General features: G+C 43.9%; 1 protein-coding gene across 1 annotated transcript in view; it reads left to right on the top strand.

Moving 5' to 3' along the window:
* CPNE3 (copine 3) overlaps positions 1–25631 on the top strand; it is a 92297-nt gene that overhangs the window by 53602 nt on the left and 13064 nt on the right. The window contains exons 8-12 of the mRNA XM_040354582.1: positions 2703–2801; positions 7040–7126; positions 11146–11205; positions 14851–14984; positions 22639–22693. Of these exons, the coding sequence (XP_040210516.1) occupies positions 2703–2801; positions 7040–7126; positions 11146–11205; positions 14851–14984; positions 22639–22693 (435 nt within the window). The remainder of the gene's footprint in view (positions 1–2702; positions 2802–7039; positions 7127–11145; positions 11206–14850; positions 14985–22638; positions 22694–25631) is intronic.

Raw genomic sequence — 25631 nt, forward strand, 5'->3', positions numbered from 1 at the left:
AGTTTAAAGAAACATTTTTTTCTATTGATTTCACTGAAAGTTGGATTTCTGCTGTGAGCATGCATAAGATATGAGCCTCCTGTCTGATATATAATTTAAAATTTTGCACGTCGTATCTTTGTTTTGTATCTACAAAACAAGATACGACTGTATCTCGGATAGATCCGACAGGCGTACGTCTTAGTACGCCGTCGGATCTTAGGTGCAATTTTTCGGCGGCCGCTAGGTTGCGTTTCCGTCGAGTTCCGCGTCGTGTATGCAAATTAGCTAGTTACGACGATCCACGAACGTACGTCTGGCCGGCGCATTTTTTTTACGTCGTTTGCGTTTGACTTTTTCCGGTGTATAGTTAAACCTGCTATTATGAGGCGTACTCAATGTTAAGTATGGCCGTCGTTCCCGCCTCACATTTTGAATTTTTTACGTTGTTTGCTTAAGTCGTTCGCGAATAGGGATTTGCGTAGAATGACGTCACCGTCTTAAACATTGGCTTGTTCCGGTTTCATTTCGAGCATGAACACTGGGATACCCCCACGGACGGCGCATGCGCAGTTAAAAAAAAACGTTGTTTACGTTGGGTCACAACGTATTTACATAAAACACGCCCCCATCACAGAGATTTGAATGCCGCGCCATTACGCCGCCAAAGATACACTACGCCGCCGTAACTTACGGCGCAAATTCTTTGAGGATTCGAAAAAAAAAAATAAGTTAGGGCGGCGTAGTGTATCTTAGATGCCCTGCACCCGGCGGATTAATGCGCGGAGGTACGTGGATCTACCCCATAGTGTTCTGCTTTTAGGCCAAAAAGTAAAATTTTGGTCTCATCTGATTAGAGCACCTGGATCTCTGCAGCTCCTTCAGAGTTACTATGGGGCTCTTGGCCGCTTCTCTGATTAATGCTCTCCTTGCCCGGCCTGTCGGTTTAGGTGGACGGCCATGTCTTAGTAGGTTTGCAGTTGTGCCATACTCTTTCCATTTTCAGATGATAGATTGAACAGTGCTCTGTGAGATGTTCAAAGCTTGGGATACTTTTATTATAACCTAACCCTGCTTTAAACTTCTTCACAACTTTATCCCTGACCTGTCTGGTGTGTACTTTGGCCTTCATGATGCTGTTTTGTTCATTTAGGCTCTCTAACAAACCTCTGAGGGCTTCACAGAACAGCTGTATTTATACTGAGAATAAATTGCACACAGGTGGACTCTATTTACTAATTAGGTGACTTCTGAAGGCAATTGGTTCCACTAGCTTTTAGTTGGGGGTATCAGAGTGAAGGGGGCTGAATACAAATGCATGTCACACTTTTCATACATTTATTTGTAAACAAAATGTAGAAAACCATTTATCATTTTCCTACCACTTCACACTTATGTGACACTTTATGTTGATCACAATAAATCTCAACATTGACAAAATGTGAATACTTTTTCAAGACACTGTATATGCGCCCAGGGTTGTAAAACTGATTGAATTGCTCAGTCACATTCTTTTGGTCATCTTGGCGTGACGTTCAAAGCTGTTGGGGTGTTGCCAAATGTGACTTGACCCACATGTGATCTCTTCACTGCGTTTACTAAAGTACGGCTGATGATTACACATCCTGGCATGCAGATAGATATCTTTAGATTTGAATATGAAATATGAACATTAAAGTATGAGACAATAAGGTATGCAAAACCACCAAATGAAACACAGAAACTGGTTTATAGTAATTTTTTGTTTCTTGCACAGTGTACACTATAAACATAATGTTTACACCACAAACAATTCACTGACCTGCACACAACCACTCCCTCTATTCATTGTGTCACACATGACTGCTTGTCTGATGTTACATTGAGCTGTAGCAGTGTTTAGTATTTTGGTCTTGTGACTGTGGAGACCAGATATGATTTACCGGTACTTCAAATTTATATATAAATATACCGCATAAAGTGTTCCCGCGCTGCTCTTAAACACACCGTCCCCTTATCAGATGCTTGCCCTTCATTACTTACAAATAATCATATAATATAAAAAAAAACGTAAATTTGCAGTGCTTTATATGAACTTAAAGTGATTTGTAATATTTTTTTATATAATAATAAACATGTTATACTTAACTGTTATAAATGTTATACTTAACAATATAATTTAATTTAATTTAAAGCCGCGTACACACGATCAGTCCATCCTATGAGAACGGACCGATGGACCGTTTTCATCGGTTAACCGATGAAGCTGACTGATGGTCCGTAGCGCCTACACACCATGACGTAAAACACAACGACGTGCTGAAAAAAACGAAATTCAATGCTTCCAAGCATGCGTCGACTTGATTCTGAGCATGCGTGGATTTTTAACCGATGGTTGTGCCTACTAACGATCGTTTTTTTTCCCATTGGTTAGGAATCCATCGGTTAAATTTAAAGCAAGTTGGCTTTTTTTTAACCGATGGTTAAATAACCTATGGGGCCCACACACGATCGGTTTTGACCGATGAAAACGGTCCATCAGACCGTTATCCTCTGGTTAACCGATCATGTGTACGAGGCCTTAGAGAAATGTATAATCATTTTAAGTGTATTTTGGACAGAAGGTAAATGACTACCGTAACTATTTAAAGCTGCGATTTATAATGGAGTGCATTTTCATTCATGTTTGTGGTTTCTGTTTGCCGTCTCTGGCTGTATCTTCATGTGTCCTTTCTGGGTTCCAGGTTGAATGTTATGACCATGACAATGATGGATCACATGACCTCATTGGAATCTTCCAGACCACCATGTCTAAGCTAAAGGAAGCAAGTCGTTCGATGCCAGTAAGTGTTCCACAGGCAGAAAATATTGAAAGTCTAAGGTAGATGTGAATGGCCCCTTGGGGTCCACCTGAGCCCCACCTACATTGGGCTGCTTTTGTTAAATGCAGTGCAGAGGATGTCAGTAGGACAGGGTCCTAAAGAGATGCTTGGCACTGCACTTGTCAAGATGGGCACACATACATAGGATCGCTCTTTGTGGATGAACACTAAGCAGCCAGTAGGGGGCATCATGGTGACAGGAGGCAGAACAAGCTTTAGAATGCCTTTTAACTGCTCCCAGTCTGCCCTTTTTAGTGAAGGTAATTTAATTGAAATGATCATTACCATGTTATGTGATTTTAGCATTCAGTAATCACTCTAGCCCAGGAATGGCCGTATACGGCCCGGCGGACCTTTTAATCCGGCCCACCAGCGCCGGCCCTGGTCTGCCCGGACCGCCAGTATATTTACAAATTGCAGCGCTGGTTTGCTGGGATCGCGGGTTTCCCCAGCAACCAGTGACGCTGCCAGTGTGCGCCCGCCCCCTGCTCCTCACCGTAGGTCCTGGAAGTTTACAAGCGCGTACGGCGGCGAGTAGGGGCGTGACGTCACGTTCCTTCCCCACCCCCTGCAGCTCGCGGTCCACTCCTTGATCACATTGCAAGTAGGGGCCACGCCTGTCTCCCACGTCACTTGCGTGCCCCGCCCCCTGCTGCTCCTGGTTTCCAGGTCCACTCCTGGCTCTCCTAGAGGCGTGACGTCCCGTGCGCGCCCCGCCCCCTGCTACTTGTTCCCGGCTATTTTTTTATTCCAGCATCCGACCCTGCATTGTAGGTATGTGACATATTCTTAGTTCGTTGATCACCATTAATGGGTTAATTTATTGTCAACATTAACACTGCTGGGCATATGTTAAAGGTCATTCTGATGGGCACTTTTTTATGTTAAGGGGCACTCTGATGGGCGCATTTTATGTTAAGGGACACGCTGATGGGTATATTTTTAATGTGCGCACTGATGAGCATATTTTTTTAAGAGGCACACTGATGGACACATTTTGTTGTGCCCATCAGAGTGTCCCTTAACATAAAATATGCCCATCAGCGCACACATTAAAAATATATCCATCAGAGTGCCCCTGATGTGATGGTAACACTTGTGTAAAGGGGCACTGTGATGTAGACACCTGATGTAAAGGGGCACTGTGATGGGGACACCTGATGTAAAGGGGCACTGTGATGGGGACACCTGATGTAAAGGGGCACTGTGATGGGGACACCTGATGTAAAGGGGCACTGTGATGGGGACACCTGATGTAAAGGGGCACTGTGGTGGGGACACCTGATGTAAAGGGGCACTGTGATGGGGACACCTGATGTAAAGGGGCACTGTGATGGGGTCACCTGATGTAAAGGGGCACTGTGATGGGGACACCTGGTGTAAAAGGGCACTGTCATGGGGACACCTGATGTAAAGGAGCGCGGTGATGGGGACACCTGAAAGAAATACATTGCATAAAAGTTTTGTAAAATTACTATTTTTATGCTTTTCTACCTTTAATTAATCTAAACATTTAATGGTACAAATTTAAATTTTAATTTATATTAAGGCCCCGTACACACGAGAGGATCCATCCGCTGAAAAATCTCAGCGGATCAGTTTCAGCGGATAGATCCCCTGGTGTGTACGTTCCAGCCGATATTTATCCACGGATATTTCCGATTTCCAGCAGATAAAAATTTGTTAGCATGCTAACAAATCTATCCGCTGGAATCGGCTCCAGCGGATCGATCCGATGGTCTGTACAGACTCACCGGATCGATCCGTCCGAACCCGTCCCTCGCATGCGTCGTAATGATTCGACGCATGCGTGGATTTCTTTATATGACGCGGCGACACGTCACCGCGGTTGAAATCCGCGCAGATTTGGATCCGATGGTGAGTACATGCCAACGGATCCAAATCCGCCAGAGGATTTATCCGCGGAAACGGTCCGGAGGACCGTTCCTGCGGATAAATCCTCTCGTGTGTACAGGGCCTAATTCACACATACACACCGTCCATCTACTCTTGGTCCGGCCCCCGGGTCCAATATATGAACCCATTGCGGCCCTCGAGTCAAAAAGTTTGCCCACCCCTGCTCTAGCCACAACCCTTTTTTTTTTTTTTGATAACACAGGAAAGGGTTAGAACATCTGTCAGAATTGTATTGCTGTGTTCCCATTGAGGATTTCCCCACTGTTGCCAGTGTAATGGAAACCTTTTCAATATGGACACAAACAGCAGTACAAACAAGGCAATGGATCTTCACCCAAGGCAAATGTAGGCTTTGTCTTATTAAAATATATTAAACATGATGGTAAAATCATTTGTGGATGTTATGCTGCTTGTTCATGTGTATGTAATGTATTTTAAAGCCCATTCGAACTTTCAGTTAAAATCGGCAAATTACATTTTGAGGTCCCTTTCACACTTGTGCAACTTTCCCTGCGACTTGGGACTGCAAAGTCACATGACAAGTCGTACTCCATGATTTTCAATGAGTACCAGTTATATCTGTGCAACTTCAAGTCGCAGCGACTTCAAAGTAGTCCCTGAACTACTTTGGTCCAACTTTTTTAGGCGACTTGAGGTACCTAGACCTCAACATTACACGGGCATTGCTTCAAGTCGCGGCAAAACATTGCAACTTTCAGGTCGCAACAAGTGTGAACGGGGCCTTACGTGTATTAAAACACGAGGCACGCAAAGTCTTACAGCTGGTTTTCTTTAGAAAACTCAGTACAGCCACCCGTAGACGCATACGTGTGCGGCATGTGGGCACTAAAGCCCACCCTCTTTGTCACTGCAAATATGTATTACGTGGGCAGAAAGAGGTTGGATAAATCTATAATGATGTACATTACAAATCTAGTGTAGGTTATCCGTAAATGCTAAGAAGTACTTTTTCTTTTAACCACTTAAGGACCGCCTCCTGCACATTTACGTCGGCAGAATGGCATGGCTGGGCACATGCACGTACAGGTACGTCCTGTGCTAGTACCCAGCCGTGGGGCGTGTGCCCGCGACCCGGTCCGAAGCTCCAGGATCGCGGGACCCGCGGACCCAATCGCTGCTGGAGTCCCGCGATCGCTCCCAGGAGCTGAAGAACGGGGAGAGCTGTATGTAAACACAGCTTCCCCGTTCTTCACTGTGGCGGCTGCATCGATCGTGTCATCCCTTTTATAGGGATTTACAATCGATGACATCAGACCTACAGCCACACCCCCCTACAGTTGTAAACACACATGAGGTCACACATAACCCCTTCAGCGCCCCCTTGTGGTTAACTCCCAAACTGCAACTGTCATTTTCACAATAAACAATGCATTTTAAATGCATTTTTTGCTGTGAAAATGACAATGGTCCCAAAAATGTGTCAAATTGTCCAAAGTGTCCGCCATAATGTCGCAGTCATGATAAAAATCGCTGATCGCCACTATTACTAGTAAAAAAAATTTTTTTTATAAAATGCAATAAAACTATCCCTATTTTGTAAACGCTATACATTTTGCGCAAACCAACCGATAAACGCTTATTGCGATTTTTTTTTTTTTTTTTACCAAAAATATGTAGAAGAATACGTTTTGGCCTAAACTGAGGAAAACAAATGTTTTTTTTATATATTTTTTGGGGATAGTTATTATAGCAAAAAGTAAAAAATATTGTTTTTTTTTTCAAAATTGTCACTCTATTTCGTTTATAGCGCAAAAAAATAAAACGGCAGAGGGTGATCAAATGCCACCAAAAGAAAGCTCTATTTGTGGGAAAAAATGACGCCAATTTTTTTTGGGAGCCACGTCGCACGACCGCGCAATTGTCTGTTAAAGCGACGCAGTGCCGAATCGCAAAACCTGGCCGGGTCCTTTAGCTGCATTTTGGTCCGGGTCTTAAGTGGGTTAAGGAATGTTACATGGTGTTATTTGGGCCCATTAGAAGAGTTTGGGTCATAAATTATACTGCCACAGTCTAGCTTGTTGCCCTCATACACTGTATACTATTCTTTACTATTCTTAGTGTCTCCAAAGGTGCCCTTCTGGTGTCCAATTACAGTCACAGCCATATAAAAGCAGTGACAGATGTTCTTGCAGTTCTTTGGCACAACGTGCTTGCTTTGGAAGTCATAAATGACTCCAGTTATTTTAGTATCTATAAAGCAGGCTGGAAACACCTGTAAAGTCTTTGCATGTGAACAGCGCATCAACTCTGTGTAATTGCAGGTGGAATTTGATTGCATAAATGAAAAGAAGAGACAGAAGAAGAAAAGTTACAGGAATTCTGGGGTCGTCAGCGTGAAACATTGCCAGGTTGGTAGATTGTCTCAAAAGGTATCTTAAACTGCTAACATTTGTATTATACAAAAAGTCCTACATCGAGGGAAGTGGCTTTGGATAACATGAAAATTAATGCCAGGGTATAGCTAGAATTAGTTCATATGACCAATTGAATTAAATGAACCTGTGTCCAGACTATGCACATTAAAATGTTTACATATTCTGAACAATCGACAAAAGCACTGTAAAGAAGAATTATGTCCAAAGCTCTTTTGATCCTACTTCTCCAGGGGATCACATAAGTGCACTTCGTTATGCACTCCTGTGACCCGTATTCAATTCAGCCAACAGCTGTAGGATGATGTCACTCACCCGGTACCTTCCTCCCTCCCCGTTCACAAAGCCACATAGTGGTGGTGGTCCCAGGCTCTCGCTGATATGCCTCGTACACACGTACGGGTTTCGCGTCGGGAAAACTGCCATGAGAGCTTTTGGCCGGGAATCCTGGCCGTGTGTATGCTCCATGGCAGTTTTCCCGATAGGAAAACTGCCGGGAAAAAAAAGAGAGCCAGCTCTCTTTTTTCCCCGCTGGGATTCCCTGCGGTTTTTAAGCAAGCAGTTTCCCTGTGGGAAAAGACTGCGGTGGAGCATACACAAGGCCTGCTTTCCCGACCAAAAGCTCTCATGGCAGTTTTCCGGTCGGGAAACCCGGCTGTGTGTAGGGGGAAAAAGTAACCAAGCAGGTTCTCAGGTTTTCCCCTCTAGTTTTTCTGGCGGTAAAAAGTCTGCCAGGAAACGCGTACATGTGTACTAGGCAATAGAATGGGAGAGCTCAGGAAAGGCAACAGCGGGGGGGCATCTTCACCCTGTAGAAGTGGTCGGGTGGCTATAGAGCCGATAGGATCACTTGTGCATTAAAGCCCATCGCAGGCTGAAAATTTTAGTACCAGGATCATGGTTGCAGCTGGCTGGTATAGCCACTTCGCCTTGAGGATGTACCTGTACGTCATAACGGCATGAAGTTGTTAAAGCAAGCCTTTGTTTACCTCTATATTAATAGGAATTGTGAGAAAACTTTAAATTTACAACAGAGATGGTGAAATTTTACCTATTCGTTTATATATCACAGGAATCGTGGCATCCTGTATAGTAGTAATAATAATAATAATTCTGTCCGCTTCTAATGTAAACACATGAGGTGTTTCTAAGCTGTTAAACATTTAGCCCCATACACACTATCAGTTTTCCTGCAGGTTTTTCTCTTCAGGTTTACCAAAACCATGTAGTGCAAGGGCCTGCCTGATTGCATACAAATTGAAACTCTTAAGCCCTGTACACGCGATCGGATATCTGATGGAATCTAATCCGATGGATTTTCCGTCGGATATCCGACGAAGCTGACTTTCAATCAGTCTTGCCTACACACCATCAGTCAAAAATCCTCCAACGCGGTGGACGTAGTAAAACACTACGATCGTGCTTGATGAAAAATGAAGTTCAATGCTTCCGAGCATGCGTCGACTTGATTCTGAGCATGCGTTGATTTTTGACCGATGGACACAGACGATCGTTTTCATCCATAGGAAAATTTAAAACATGTTCTATTTTTTTTCAAACCGATTGAAAACAAAACCGATGGGCCCACACACGATCGGTTTGACCGATGAAAACGGTACATCTGTCCGTTTTCATCAGACAAACCGATCGTGTGTACTGGGCTTTTAGGTTTTGACCTCATATTAGATGGTTTTGGTAAACCTGAAGAGAAAAACCTGCAGGTAAACTGATTGGCCCGGATCACATACATCGACGCATATTTAGGGCGGCGTAGCGTATCGTATACGCTATGCGACACAGCGTAGAGAGGCCAAGCCAGTATTCACAAAGCACTTTCTCCCACTCAATGTCAAATCTACGCTGGGTTTCCTTGGCGTAAGCCAGCGTAGGTGGAAGTGGCGTGAGCCATGCTAATGAAGCGTGAACCCCATGCAATGATGGGCCAATCGCCATAAAAGTACTTAAAATGAACGGCGCATGCGCCGTCCCGTGGCCGCTTCCCAGTGCGCATGCTCAGAATCACGTCGAAACAACTGCCTAAGATACGTCGAATCACTGCCTACGACGTGAACGTAACCTAACGCCTAGTCATATTCACGTACTACGTAAGTGACGTAAAATACGACGGCTGTGTTCCCTGGTCCATACCTTTGCATGGGGTTGCGCCTCTTATATGGGGAATAACTTTACGCCGGACGTACGACTTACGCAAACTGTGTATATTATGCGCCGGGCGCAAGTACGTTCGTGAATCGACGTATCTCCCTTATTACCATATTTGAATAGGAAATCAATGCGAGCGCCACTTGCGGCCAGCGTAAATATGCGCCCACGATTACGACGGCGTAGGCAAGTTACGTCGGTCGTAGGAAGCCTATTTTTAGGCGTATCTTAGTATGTTGGTCGGCGCATCAGATACGACGCGCACATTTGTACTTACGTCGGCGTATCTTGAGATACTTCGGCGTAAGTGCTTTGTGAATCCGGCCATAGTGTGTATGGGGGCTTCAGTTGTGATCTTTGAGGATCTTTAAAGCCCAGCCCAACTGGGATGACTCATTTCAAAGCCACTTGACTGCTGGATAAGTATATTTAAATACTTTAATGTGTTTTAATGTAGATGGGGAAAAATTGTTAATACAGTGAACCTTGGTTTGAGAGTAACTTGGTTTGAGAGCGTTTTGCAAGACAAGCAAAATGTTTTAATAAATTTTGCCTTGATATACAAGTGATGTCTTGATATAAGAGTAGCGTCATGTCACAACTGAGTTTTAAAAAAGAAGGAAAGGGAAACTCTAAGGCCTCGTACACACGACGGTACTGTCCGATGAAAACGGTCCGCCGGACTGTTTTCATCGGACATTCCGCTGGGGAGAATTGGTCTGATGGCTGTACACACCATCAGACCAAATTCAGAATACGCGGTAACTGACAGAGACGATGACACGCGACGTGCGCAAACCCGGAAGTTCAATGCTTCCACGCATGCGTCGAATGACTTCGACGCGATGGCGTCAGGTTTCTCGGGCCACGGAACATGTCCGATGAGTCGTACTGACCATCGGACATGCCGGAAAATTGTTCGGTGGGCCCTACACAGGCACCGAACATGTCTGCTGAAACTGGTCCGACGGACCAATTTCAGCGGACATGTTCGGTCGTGTGTACGAGGCCTAAGTGTAGCAATATGGTTACATTTTAATGAAGGTTCTACATTGTAGCAACTTATTGCTACACTTAAGCCTAGTACACACGAGAGGATTTATCCGCGGAAACGGTCCTCCGGACCGTTTCCGCGGATAAATCCTCTGGCGGATTTTGATCTGATGGTTGTACTAACCATCAGATCAAAATCCCAGCGGAATTCCCTCCGCGGTGACGTGTCGCGCCGTCGCCGAGATGATGACGTGGCGACATGCGCGACGCTGTAATATAAGTACTTCCACGCATGCGTCGAATCATTACGACACATGCAAGGGAGGGAATCGGACTGATTGATCCGCTGAGTCTGTACAGACCAGCGGATAGATTTCTTAGCTTGCTAAGAAATTTTGATCCGCTGGAAATCCATCGCCCGGAAAAATATCCGCGGATAAATTTCCGCTGGATCGTACACACCAGCGGATCTATCCGCTGAAACCGGTCCGCGGATAAATTCCAGCGGATCGATCCTCTCGTGTGTACAGGGCCTAAGAGGTGCCTCTCTTCTCTTTTATACCCTGTAAAAAAAAAAACTTTTGATATACAAGTTGCTTGGATTACAAGCATGTTTCTGGAACGAAATTATGCTCACAATCCAAGGTTTTACTGTATGTGAATATGACACTGCTCAGCAGGATGGCAGATTCTGCTAGCTAGAAGGCGGATTTTTTTTATTTTTTTTTATCTATTGGTTAATTTTTTTCTATACAGAAACAGACACTATTCACCACATTGATTTAGTTTAATCTTGTAAATTGTCTTTGATAGTTTATATATTGCTTTAGTTCTTCAAGATCACAGTGGAATACACTTTCCTGGATTATATAATGGGTGGATGTCAAATGAATTTTGTTGTAATTCCCTTTTTTTTATTTGCAATTTTTTTCCACAAAAGGGGAGTTATTTTTTAACAGAGAAAGAACAATGATTTCAAGCACTACCCTTCTTTTAAAGCTTCTAATCCTGTTATTCTTAACTCAATCAGCATTACGAGAGTGAATTTTCAGCCTTGTCCCCGTCAACACTGACACCTGTGTTAACAAGAGAAGCACTGACATGTCGGTTGGTCCTTTTGTGGCAGGGCTGAAATGCAGTGGAAATGTTTTTTTTGGGGATTAAGATCATTTCATGCAAAGAGGGACTTCATCTGATCACTCTTTCATAACATTCTGAAGTACATGAATTTGCCATCCTAAAAACGGAAGCAGCCGACTTTGTGAAAATTAATATTTGTATCATTCTCAAAACTTTTGGCCACGGCTGTACGGGTTAAGGATGGGTTTAGGGTGGGATTTGAACACGGAGTCCAAAGTCTGCTTAAACTATCCCTCCAGGAAGCTTTCAAATCGGACAGCCAGTCATAGGTGGTGGAGGTCACACATATGCAAGAGGTGTGTATACATTTGGCTATGGGGTGGGAAATGCCCCTGCCGCCTATGACTGGTGTCCACTTTGACAGCTTCCTGCAGGATAGCTTAGGTGGGTTTTGGTCGGTACTTATGTCCGAACATGCCTAAGCTCATCCCTGCGTGCAGATCAAGACTTGTGTTCAATAACAAGTCAAACCATTGCAGCTTTCATATGTCTATATTCTTTTAAACAATAACAAAATGTAACTCAACTTTAAATTGTATTAAACATCCACAGAATTTAAAGTGATTGTTCCGCCCAACACATACTGCAGCTACTGGCTTTAATAAATGGGACACTTGCCTGTCCTGGAGACCAGCGATGTCGGCATCCCGCAGCTGATGTTTTCCATCAGCTGTCGGGTACTCCTGCCCGCCATTGTGAGTAATGGCCCCGTACACACGATCCGAATATCGAACGAAAGCGATCGTCCGATGAAGAGATCGTGCGATTTTTCGGATCGTGTGTACACTACTTTCGAAGAGCCGATCACGACAGTTTCATCCGATATTATTCATCGGACATGCATGAAAATTTTTCCTCGGTACGATGTCAGATCGTATCGATTTTCATTTAGTCAGTACAGTTGTCCGTCCGAAAATACAAGTACAAATACATTACAACACATGACATCACTTCCGATTATTTTTTTCGGTCGTACGAGAATTTTCGTGACTTTAATAACCTATTTCATTTTACTTGCGACTATTAAGCGAAAAAAGTCGTACGATCCGTCGTACGATATTCAGATCGTGTGTACGGGCCATAAGGGTACCCGGCAGTGTAGCCTTTCGGCTTCAAACCGGAAACCCTACTGCGCATACATGAGGCCCGCTCCACTCTCCTACTGGCCGCCCCGTCGGCGAGGGGAGGAGGAGGGAGCCCCACGCTGACGTCACAGGCCGTGGCCCGGACTCCCGGAAGTGGGAAAGGATACCTGTCCCCCCAAAAGGTGCCAGTTGTGGCACCAGAGGGGGGAGGAATCCGATGAGCGGAAGTCCCACTTTTGGGTGGAACTCCGCTTTAAGTATGACCCTCCACTATTAGTGCCCACAAAAGCCACATCTCATGCCCTGTACACACAACCGGTTTTCCTGACATGCCAAAACCCGACGTTTTTCCCGACGTGATTCCTCTCAACCCTGCCCTGCATTCACACGTTCAGTCAAAAAAACGCTCGACCAAAGCGCGGTGACGTCCAACACGTACGACGGCACTATAAAGGGGACATTCCATTCAAATGATGCCACCCTTTGGGCTGGTTTTGCTTAAACCATCGTGTTAGTAAAAGTTTGGTGAGAGACGATTCACGTTTTTTCAGCCTTGTGCTTTTCAGTGCGTTACAGCGTGACAAATGTGCTATCTCCATTACAAACGCTAGCTTTACCGGAACGAGCGCTCCCAACTCATACTTGATTCTGAGCATGCATGTTTTCTTTTTTCCCCCTCGGAAAAGCATACACACGACTGGTTTTCCCGACCAATCTAAAAAATGGCAGCTTTCTCGCCAGGGAAAACCGGTCGTGTGTACGAGGCATCATGGATTTCATAAATTGATACATATGACCCAATTTTCGAAGAACAGAAATGTCCTACACAGTCTGTACTGCTGCATAGGCAATCAAATTAAAATCAAAACATCTGAATCTTATTGGGTTTGTGTGTGTGTTGTGTGGGGGGGGGGATATGAACTGTCCTAAGAGATAATTAAAAGTATAACTAAAGGCAAAACTTTTTGTTTTGGATCGGGGGTGAGAGGGGAATTGAACACTCTGTCATTGTATTTATTGTTGTCTGTGCCCGTTAGGGAGAATCACCATCTCTTTTGTCCTGTTTATATGCATCATCTGAGCCTAATGCCGCGTACACACCATCACTTTATGTGATGAGAAAAAAAATGACGTTTTTAAAAACGTCACTTTAATTGACTGTGTGTGGGGAAAACTCGTTTTATGTCTTGTAAAAAAACGACCAAAAAGAATTGAAGCATGCTCAATTTATGTGTCGTTTTCAAAAGTGCACTTTTTACTTCACAGAAATTGACCGTGTGGTAGCAAAAAACGTCGTTTTCTAGAGACGTTTTTCATCCACGCATGGCCCAGAAGCTACTTATGAAGCGAGCATTCAATGGTAAAACGTGGTGAACGTAACCTCACTTTGCAAGAACATTGTGAGAAAAACGATGGTGTGTAGGCAACTTCGTCTTTGAAAATTGAAGTTTCAAAAACGTCATTTTTTACTTCACAGAAAGTGTCGTTTTTTTTCATCACATAAAGTGATGGTGTGTATGCGGCATAAAAGTCACCAAAACAAGATTAGATGGAAAATGCTCCAACGGAGACACTAGTTCCAGTGACAACCAGGGATTCCCTCACTTTTAGGTATTTCACTTCACTTCCTGTTTTGGTTATGGGACTGGAAGTTGAGGGAAATCTCCCCAATGGGACACAGATGGCATAAAGCAAATGCAGAGAGGTTATAATTTCCCCCTATTGTATTCTTCACAAAAAAAAATGCCTTTTAGTACTACTGTTGTGTAAGGCTTAAAGGGGTGTTTCAGCCTTTTTTTAAGTTTATTAAAAGTCAGCAGCTACAAAAAGTGTAGCTGCTGGCTTTTAATAAACAGACACTTACCTGCTCCACGGTTCCAGCGACGCGCCGGCCGGCGCTCCGCTCCTCGCCCCCCCTCTTCATTCCTAGTGTGGGCACCTGGCAGTGACAGCTTTCGGCTTCACGGCCGGGCACCCACTGCGCATGCGCGAGCGGAGCGGCACCGTCCGATTGGACAGGCGCTCGCCTACAGGGAGGGGCTGCAATAAGGCGATTAAGCTAATCGCCTTACCAGCCCCTCGGCGGAAGGAGGAAGTGGGACAGGAAGTCCCATTCCTCCTGACCCCCCCACTACCCCCAAAAAAAATTACATGCCAAATGTGGCATGTAAGGGGGGAAGGAGTGGATTAAGCAGAAGTTCCATTTTTAGGTGGAACTCCGCTTTAATATTGTAGTTTACCTTCAAACAGCTTTCACATTGTTGTATCATACTATTTCTTTATTGTAATACATTGTTTACTTTGCTGTTTCCTATATAGGTTGGCATTGACTTTACTGGATCCAATGGTGACCCTCGCTCTCCCAACTCTCTGCACTTCATTAGTCCTAATGGTGTCAATGAATATCTGCATGCCCTCTGGTCTGTGGGTTTGGTCATTCAGGATTATGACACGTAAGCTCTTTACACTTTGAGTTTATTCATTAAGACAGTGCAAAGATTTCAGCTTCCAGTTTTAAAGGTTTCTAATGTGCTGCAGGAAGCTGTACTCTGGGAGGGGGGATAGATTTATTATTCTGCCGCACAGCAAGTCACTGCAAAACAGAAGCAGGGAGACAAAGTATGAGACAGAATTAATATAGGAACCCGGCTTGATTCATAAACCTCCCATCTGCTGATCAAACATTGACATTATAAAACATAGTCCTGGCCACTTCCTAATTGGGCTTTAGGTGAAAAGGTGTTGCAAATGAAGTGATAAATCTATTGCAGATGTTTGTAAAAACTAGAACTCTTGTCTTCCCAAGATTGTAGAAGCATAAAACTGTCAGACAAATGGGAACCTGATTTGCACACATTATTATTCTGATTCTGTTGGTAGCTGCAGGCTAAATCGCTGTTTCAAGTAGTTATGCTTTGCTAATCAAACTCACGTGTATATGGTGTATGCATTACTTCAGTGGTTCGCAAACCTGTCCTCAAGTACCCCCAACAGGCCATGTTTGCAGGTTTTCCTTTATCTTGCACAGGTGTTTTACATTAGAATTAATGGATTGGTATTTTGGACACCTGTTTTATCTAGGGGAAATTCCCAACACATGGCCTGTTGGGGATACTCGAGGACAGGGTTGAGAACCACTGCTTTACTTAAAGGGGTTTTCCACCCATTTTTTAAGTTTATTAAAAGTCAGCAGCTACAAAAAGTGTAGCTGCTGGCTTTTAATAAACTGACACTTACCTGCTCCAGCGTTCCAGTGACGCGCCAGCCGGGGCTCCGCTCCTCTCCCCCCCTCCCCGGCCGGCGTCTTCATTGTCACTGTGGGCACCCGGCCATGACAGCTTTCGGCTTCACGGCCGGGCACCCACTGCGCATGCGTGCGCGGCGCTGCGCTGTTTGATTGGACAGGCGATCGCCTAGGACCTGTCACGTGTCCTAGGCAATCGCCTACAGGGAGGGGCTGCCAAAAGGCGATATGACGTATCGCCTTAGCAGCCCCTCGGCGGAAGGAGGAAGTGGGACAGGAAGTCCCCTTCTCCTGAAGCCCCCACTCCCCCCCAAAAAAAATTACATGCCAAATGTGGCATGTAAGGGGGCGAGGAGTGGGTTAAGAGGAAGTTCAATTTTTAAGTGGAACTCCTCTTTAATACACCTGGAATATCAAGTTTCAGGTAAGACTGAGCTCTAAAACCGAAATATGAAGGGATCTGTTGTCTCGTTTATTATTTTTATAGAATTTATTTTTATTTTTTTATATTTATCTACTCTGTGCAGTGGTTTTGCACAGGGCAGCCCAGATTCTCCTCGTCTCGGGTCCCTTTTTTGTGATCCTGGCCCCTCCCTCCTGTCGAGCGCCCTCACAGCAAGCAGCTTGCAATTGGGGCACCTTTGATTGACAGCATTGGGAGCCAATGGTGCCGCTGCTGTGTTTCAGCCAATCAGGAGGGAGAGTCCTGGACTTCCAAGGCACTTGTGGACATCACTGGAGAGAGATGGGGCTCAAGTAAGTATTGGGGGGGGGGCTGCTGCCCACACAAGGGTTTTTATATTCATACGTAGAATGCATTAAGATAAAAAAACTTTCTGACTTTACAACCACTTCAAAATCTCACTATTAAAAGAAAAACTTAACATAAATACTCAGAAAAATGTAATGAATTCCTTAATGTATAAAAGCCAGTGTCGTTTTTGCGCCAAACATATCTTTTGGAATTATGGCCAAAAAGTTCAACCTTGGTTTTATCAGACCATAACACATTTTCCACAGCTTTTGGGAGACTTCAGATGTGTTTTTGCTAAATTTAGCCAGGCTTGGATGTTTTTCTTTGTAAGAAAAGGATTCCATCTTGCCACTCTACCCCATAGCCCAGACATATGAAGATTATAGGAGATTGTTGTCACATGTACCACACAGCCAGTACTTGCCAGATGTTCCTGCAGCTCCTTTAATGTTGCTGTAGGCCTCTTGGCAGCCTCCCTGACCAGTTTTATTCTCGTATTTTCATAATTGTTATAGGGATATCCAGTTCTTAATGTCACTGTTGTGCCATATTTTCTCCACTTGATGATGACTGTCTTCACTGTGTTCCATGGTATATCTAATATCCAAAGCGGTGTCCAAACACAGCTGCATAAGTGCTCAGCTAAATTGCATCCATGCAGTCAGGCCCAGCGCCATCTCTACCTTCACTTACGCCCGAAAAGCAGAAGTGATGTCCGGGTATGTCACCCGTAAATGATGTCAGCACTTGGCGGGCGGAAGCAGTCACGATGGATTAGTAAAGCGCCAGGCATATCTAACCTTGCATGTGGGTATAATGGAGTACGCGCCCCCCGGTGGACAGTATGATAATGGCACACAGAGAGAGGCTGCGATGTAACACAGTGACATAACCTCCAGTGTCATTAAATGATCTCATCCAAAACAAATCCACCGCCACAAACCATGGCATGTAGTAACCAACACGTCACACACAGGGACAGGCAATGCAGAGTGTAGTAAAACGGCCGTCCATACCTAAACCAATCGCAATCTCCTATATTAGACAGACCAACGAGGTCCTTATCTAAACAGATGATAAATAGACAAACTCCACATGAACCAAAGGCAAGTGAGACATAGCAAGAACATATCCAAGGGTTAGGTACATATGAAAACAGGACAAACAAAAACAAAACAAAAATCAAACAAAAGAGAGGGGGATGGAAATAGGGGAAAGGTAGGGAAGAGAAAATGGGGGGGGGGGGGGCTGGGGTAAAGGAAGAAACAAAATACAGGGATTAACCCATAGATACCAAGGGGCTTACAATCTCTTGCTAATATGAAGTTAAACCACAGGTATCCACAGAAGAAAAATGGAATCGAGAAGAGCATAAAAATCTCAGTATGGTAAGGAGCATAACTGACAAATCAATTCAGCCCTTGACGGTGATCAGCTCTTAGAGTAAAACTCCACAGAGATTCAGAGCGTAAAATGGCATCATCAAAATCACCCTCCCTAGGGTTGGGGTGTATTCTATCAATAGCCAGAACCATAAAACTTCCAGATTGCACAACTGACAGTTTTCAAAGTGTCTTGCAATAGGACTTTCAGGGATTCCATCACTGATATTATCTACATGTTTTTTAACACATTGCCAAAACATACGTTTGGTTTTGCACCCCCCCATGAGACGGTATACAATGCCCTTAGTTGCACAGTTGTGAAATGTTTGGGTCTAATAGTGGTGGCTCCAAATGCTATGGGGTCCTAGACCACACGTATATAACGGCAAATACCACATTGTCCGCACCTTTAGGTCCCTACAGGTTGTGTCCCACGGGGGTCAGAACCCCCAGTTCTATCAAAATGATTGATGTGAGAATATCTTTAATTAAAAGGATTCCTTCTGAAAGTGATACGTGGACTAGGGTTAACAAAATACTTGATAGTTTGATCCAGTGTTCCCCTAGGACACTCTTTACTCATTATGCTATTTTATTATATTTGAGGATTGGTTTAATCTTCACTTCCTCTGGGCGATGATCCCCCCTGGAAAAGAAACAATTCCGTGGGCTCTCTAGTGCCCTTTTTATAGGCTCGTTTCAGGGCCCTATGACTATAGCCCCTCTTCAAAAATCTCTCCTTTAACGCTTGGGCTTGCATTTTGAAGACACTATCACTAGTACAGTTCCTGTGAACTCGTAGGTATTGACCTATGGGTATGCCCTTAATGAGATGTCGGGATGAGCACTCCCCGCATGGAGAAGTGAATTTCCCACTGTGAGTTTTCTAATGAGGCTCATAGCTATATGTCCATCTGAACATTTCATAATGGTGAGATCCAAAAATGGTAACACATTGTCATCGATATTCAAATTGGAGTTAAGATTCAAACCATTGATATTGAGTCTATTCACAAACTCAAAAGCACATTTCCAGGGCCAATCCAGAAGATGAGGATGTCATCAATGTACCTTTGTCACAGGGAGGGATGTGTGGTGGAAGTACATCGACAAGTCCTCAGCTCCAAAAATCGTCCATTCCCACCCCCCAGATATAGGTTGGCATAACAAGGGGCACATGATTAAATGATGGCAGGTGTGAACTGACTCCTATTTAACATGAATTTGAATGTGATTGCCTAATTCTGAACACAGCTACATTCCCAGTTATAAGAGGTTGTGCACACTTATGCAACCACATTATTTTATCCCCCCCCCCCTTAAATATTTCAATTTATTTTTCAATTGAGTTGTTGTACGGTTTATTGGTCACATTAAAGGTGTAAAAAGAAACCTGACATTTTTACAGGGGTGTGTAGACTTTTTATATCCACTGTACATTCAAAAAGAAAGAGAGGAGCATGCTACCATAAATTAATATATTACTCAACAATTCAGTTGATACATAGCATGAATCTACAAACTTACACAATACCCAGCACACAAAAGTTGTTCAATTCCGCCATAGGGATCCCAGTTGACCCATACAAGTCCCCTGCACCAAATGCCCTCAAGGGACCAGGGTGACCCACCCCAGCCAGTCCGGGTGAGCAGCCACCCACGGCAATATCTATGCAAAAATGAATATTATAGGTACAAATCTAGGAAGACTTTAAATTAATTAAAAGTTGGAAATGAGGCCTAAAATATAACATATAGATATCTAGAATTAAATTGTGTCAATTAAAAAAGAAAAAGAAAAGTCATTGCAGGCGGCTGATCTCAATATAAATTAAAGTGGATGTAAACACGATTTTTTTTTTTGCTGTCACAATGTACAGTATAAGATTTCCTATCATCTGTGCCCAGTCTTGCCACAAAGAGTTAATCCAGCTCTGAGAAATCCTCCTTTTCTTTTTTCAGTGAGATAAACAGACAAACAGGAGAAAACTTTTGTCCGTTCTTCCCCCTTGCTGTGAATGACAGGTTATTTACATCTCATGCACTAGCCTGAGACAGGCAGTATTTTTTAATTCCCAACCCCACTCCTTTTCTGAAGTCATGTGGTTACTTTTCTGAATTTTGACTGGATGTTAGTGCTCATAGCCAAATTTAGTGTAAGGAATACACAGGATAAAATGCATGTTAACAAGGGGAGTGTAGAGGTGGGCGGGGAGTCTACTGACATCACGACTCCACCTACCGAGCTCCAGACAACAGACCCACCCACAGAATCTGCAGTTTTTCAGTTCTTATAACAGACAGAGGGGAGACATTTGACAGGTAAGGATACATGCAGGAGGCATCTATATCCTTATAGATCAGCACTATGGCAGTAGTTTAGAAAGGATGAGAGTGGGTTTACATCCACTTTAAGCACATTAGTACACTAGTTGTAATTTAGATACATTAAATAAAATACATTAATAGGTGTTTTTCATATCTGCCTGAAGTTAACGTCTCAACCATCTCAACCTCTTGCTGCCCATGTAATGCTTATGTGCGTTACTAAAGAGAGTGGGGCTGGTTGCCCACATGCCGCAAATATGCATCCGCATGTTGCAAGGTTTCTGTGCTGAGAGCCTGTTTGCTGCCAGCACAGTGACTGAGCTGCCATGGACAGCCCCCGATCTCCCGTTATAATTGGGGAGCAAGTGGCAACTTCTCACATCCATGTAACCACCCTGACAGCCAATCACAGAGGTCATGTGATTGGGCAACCCTTCCTTGCCCCTGGGCAAAAAGCTTCTGTTAAAAGGACACCTGGACTGGACAGGAAAGTGTTAATACATTTTCTGTTCTTTTGCAACGGTCCCTTTATTTCCTAGTCCTTGTGTTTCTAATTTTGCGTTTGTGTGTAATTTTTGGAGCAACAAAATATGATGGTCATTAAATGGTTTTCAGACAGTATTTTCCTGTGTGTAATGGCTTTCTCTTCTGAAAGTTGGCATTCATACCATAAAGCTGCTTTGTGTAACATCCTTCGTACAAACACTTCTTTGTTCTAATCAGATGTGAAGATCGCAATCCTGTGATGAGGAGACACAGAAGGGATTGGGTTTTTAGCAAATAAGGTCATTTTTAAAGTGCCCCTTTTTGGTGTTTGTAGAAATGTGCCCTGATCTAACTGTATTCTCTATATATTACTTTAATGTTCCTTTTATTACGTTTTTTTAAATTTTGAAGCAGAAAGGGGTTAGCGCCTTCTTCAAATTTCTATTTCTCTTGTCCTTATTGGAGAGGTTTCTTGGTGATGCTCCTTCCCATTATTTATTGTCCTGAGGTGACTGGGAAGAAAGTGTGGGAATCTTCCCAATAGGGACTCAGCCAGCAATAAGTACCGTATTTTCCGGCGTATAAGGCGACCAGGCGTATAAGACGACCCCCTAATTTTGCATTTTTTAAAGATTTTTTTGCCTGTACTCACCGTATAAGACGACCTCCATTCCGATGCTTCATATTTCTTTCTTCTGGCGCCATATTCTTCTTCATTCTTGCTGGAGATGGAGCCAATCATGGCGAGTGATGTATTCTATTAATGAATACAAAGCCTGCTTGAATTGGCAGAGGCTGTAACATCATCAGCCCACGCCTCTCAGACTCTCAAAGCCAATCCGAGCAGCCTACTGTATGTAGGCACTCGGATTGGCAGAGGTTGTTACCCCAATCCGAGCAGGCTCTGTATTCATTTGAATACATCGCTCACCGGGATTGGCTAAGCTGTATATACTGTATGTAGACAAAGCTATATATACAGTATTACCGCACATCCAGCAGGTATCCGAGCAGCTGACCCGGCGTATAAGACGACCCCTGCTTTTTGGCCATTTTTTTTAAGTGTAAAAGGTAGTCTTATACGCCAGCAAATACAGTACCTGTCTTGTCAATATTCCAAACGCGCACGTTCCTGGAAAGTATGGTTTTTAAAATAGTGGGTGCTGTAGCGATTACCAGTTGGGTTCTGGAAACATCAAGCATGTGAACATATTCGCCAGCACACCATGGATCAACCCTTCCGTCCAAAGGTTTCTTTTATTCAGAAAGATCACATCACAGAAATAGGTGCAATGTTTCGGTGCCACACAGGGCCCCTTCGTCAGGCATTTTGCTGGAGAGAAAGTGAAGGAATCTCTCCAGCGGAGCTTCCAATGGCAGTAAAATCTGTTTGTTCTAATCCTTCCTTTTTTTTTTCCAAATACAATTTAGTTCTCATTCACACAGGACCATATCAATGTGTATCTTCATGCAAGGGTGTGGATGCTTGTGCATCTCCCCAAATGCACACTATGTGAGTTCGGGGAAACGCACCTGCACCCACACAAATGTCCAATTGGGGGCAGTGTTTTTGTCCCAATGTGTCCCGATTGACATCCATAGGACTGCCTGCAGGGGAGTGCCTGCACTGAATATCTGTGCATTCCTGTGCGGGTAAACACGACCTCGCATGGGGGTATGCATTGAAAAGTGGCCTTAAGGTGTTTAATTGATAAAAGACCAGAAATAGCAGGAAAAATCAGAAGTATTCGGTTTTAGCAGCTTTGCTCAGGATTCATATCAGCTGATTTGAAAAAAATGTAATTACAGAACAAAATTTGTACTTTAATTAGTAAAAGTCAAAATGTCCCTACATTTTTAGAGCTCACATACTTGAGGATACAAACTTGTATTTATTTTGTTGTTTTCAGAGACAAGATGTTTCCAGCTTTTGGTTTTGGGGCCCAAATACCACCATCGGGACAGGTAACACACACACACATACTCTATATATACATACACACACATTCTCTCTGTGTCCATCTGCCTGTCTTTTTTGTCCCTTTGTATTTTTTTTATTCTCTGGTTCGGCCTCTACCTCTTTTTTTATATCTCTGTAAAGTCTCGTACACACGGTCAGACTTCAAACAAACTTTTCCGTGGATTTTTGTCCGAAGGGAGTTGGCTGGGCACACCCATAGCATACACACGGCAGGACTTTTCTGCAAACTTTCCCAAAACTTTCCCAACATCATGTGGTTTTTCTGCTCTTTACCGCCACCCTTTGGTCAACTTCTGATATTGTTGGTTGGTTGATTTTAACATTGGTTCTGGGCATGCGTATTTGTAATTCGGACAAAAGTCAGATGGATTTCTGTACACACGATAGGACTTTGTACCGTAGGACTTTTGTTGCCGAAAAGTTTGTCCGTTTGCAGAGCGAACTTTTGTCTTCAATATAATGTATCCTCTGTGCTGATGTGTCCAGGTTTAGGTGAAATCTAAATCTAAATCCAAATCTAAATCTATCCCCTTCATCCTTGTGTTTTATTCATAAAGGCTGTAGTACTACTGGCTTATATGAATGGAGTAGCTGGGTGGAATAGGCTGGCATAGGCAGGCACTTTAAAGTGGAGGTTCACCCAAAAAAAGAAATTTTTAACATTACATTCAGCCGAGTTGTCCTAATGACAATCGGCTGTTTTTTTTTGTTTTTTTTTCCCGTACATACCTTATTTTCACCGCCGCTTCCGGGTATGTCTTCTGCGGGACTGGGTGTTCCTATCTGATTGACAGGCTTCCGACCGTCGCATACTACGCGTCACGAGTTGCCGAAAGAAGCCGAACGTCGGTGCGCAGGCACCTAATAGAGCCGCACCGACATTCGGCTGCTTTCGGCAACTCGTGATGCGCTGTATGCGACGGTCGGAAGCCTGTCAATCAGATAGGAACGCCCAGTTCCGCAGAAGACATACCCGGAAGCGGCGGTGAAATACGGTATGTACGGGAAAAAAAAAAAACAGCCGATTGTCATTAGGACAACTCGGCTGAATGTAATGTTACAAATTTATTTTTGGGTGAACCCCCGCTTTAAGGCTGGGTTTTCACATATATGCGGTGCGGGACACGCACTGAATTCCAATTCAAATCACATGCAATGTCTGCGCAGTGAATTGAGCCATTTATTTTTATGGCTCAAATCACTTCTCATCCACACAAAAAAAGGTGCATGACCCCCCCCCCCCCCTTTTTTTTTTTTTAACTCTGGAATTCGAATCGCTAGAGTGTCCACACCTATGCTATCTGATTCTATCAATTGCACTGTGTTTTGCAAACCAATTTGGGGTTTGGTTAACTTACCATCATGCAGTTTGCATGAACGCTGTGCGATTTCAATGCAGTGCAGGAAATGCACAGGATTCGCTGATGGGTTTTACTTCCTCTTTCGCTTCCTGCAAACCCTGCAAAGTCAGAGCATAATGGGCTAGTATACATCGCATACTAGCCCAATATGTGTCGCTTACCTGCAAAGGAAGCCCACACTGTCCCTGCTGCAGGAAGAGTCCATCCTTACCCCTCTTTCTTCCGGGGCCGTGGACACCGACTCTGTTACTGGCTGGAGTTGCGTGATGTCAGGGGAGCAGACGGTCACGGCACAGGCACTGTAGAAATGGCACGATCCTTGCCCTTTCTTTAGTGCGCAGCATATATTGTAAATATCATCTAAACCGTACAGGTTTAGAAGATATTTCGAGTACCTACAGGTAAGCCTTATTATAGGCTTACCTGTAGGTAAAAGTGGTGTGTCAGGCCCCGTACACACGACCAGTTTCCTCGGCAGAATTCAGCTTCCGACCGAGTTTCTGGCTGAATTCTGCCGAGAAACCCGGCCGTGTGTACACTTTCGGCCGAGGAAGCCGACGAGGAGCTCGACGAGGAAATAGAGAACATGTTCTCTATTTCCTCGTTGTTCTATGGGAGCTCTCGTCCCGCCGAGCTCCTCGGCGGCTTCAGTGCTGAACTGGCCGAGGAACTCGATGTGTTTGGCACGTCGAGTTCCTCGGCCGTGTGTACGAGGCCTAAGAGTTTACAACCGCTTTAATGAATGCCTGTCACAACTCCCTCTATTAATGCTGGAATGCTAAAAAATCCTTTATGATTTATCATTGATTAAAGTGGACCTAAAGTAGAAAAAAAAAAACGAAAATTAGCTAGAAGGGGTAATTGTGCCCAACCAATAGCCTGATGTTTTAAATTCCTCTTTAAAAGCAGCTTCCTTGTATGTAAGCGTACCTACACCATCCTTTACCTCCAACCATAAATATCTGTAATATGGGAATATTTAAATCATGGCTGCCTCTAATTGCTAACCTCATAAGATTTGGTGATGTCGCTCACTGTTTCCCTTGCTGGAGAGAAAGCTGCATTGCAATGATCTCCCTGCTTCTGCTTCATTCTGTGGATCTTTGCCTCCTCTACCTCTCCTGCTGCTTCTTAAAGTGATTGTAAACCTTGCTAAAAAAAAAAAAAAAAAATAGTGCAAGGGTATTGCACAGCCTCTTACCGCCTCTTCTGTGGTCCCTGTGCTGGTGCTCTCCACCTCTCCTTTTTGGCATGTACCCCCATACCACGCTACTTTCTATGGTGTCATACATGCTACAGAGACATATACAGCATGGTTCGGCTTCACCTCCACCCTTCATAGAATTTGAATGCAATGGCTACCACTGCTGCCTCAGTCCCTGTGAGGAAAGGGAGGGAGGAGAGAAGACCTGCAGTCAGGGACAGTGCTGGATCAATGTAGGACTCGGGTAAATGTTAAAGAGGGGGAGGAATAGGTAGTGGGATTTTTTTTTTAGTTAAAAAAAAAAAAACCTTTAGAGTTTAGAACCACTTTTAATATTCCCCCTCCAGTCATTAGGTC

This window comes from Rana temporaria, chromosome 5 (genome assembly GCF_905171775.1).
Source record: "Rana temporaria chromosome 5, aRanTem1.1, whole genome shotgun sequence".
Lineage (NCBI taxonomy): Eukaryota > Metazoa > Chordata > Amphibia > Anura > Ranidae > Rana > Rana temporaria.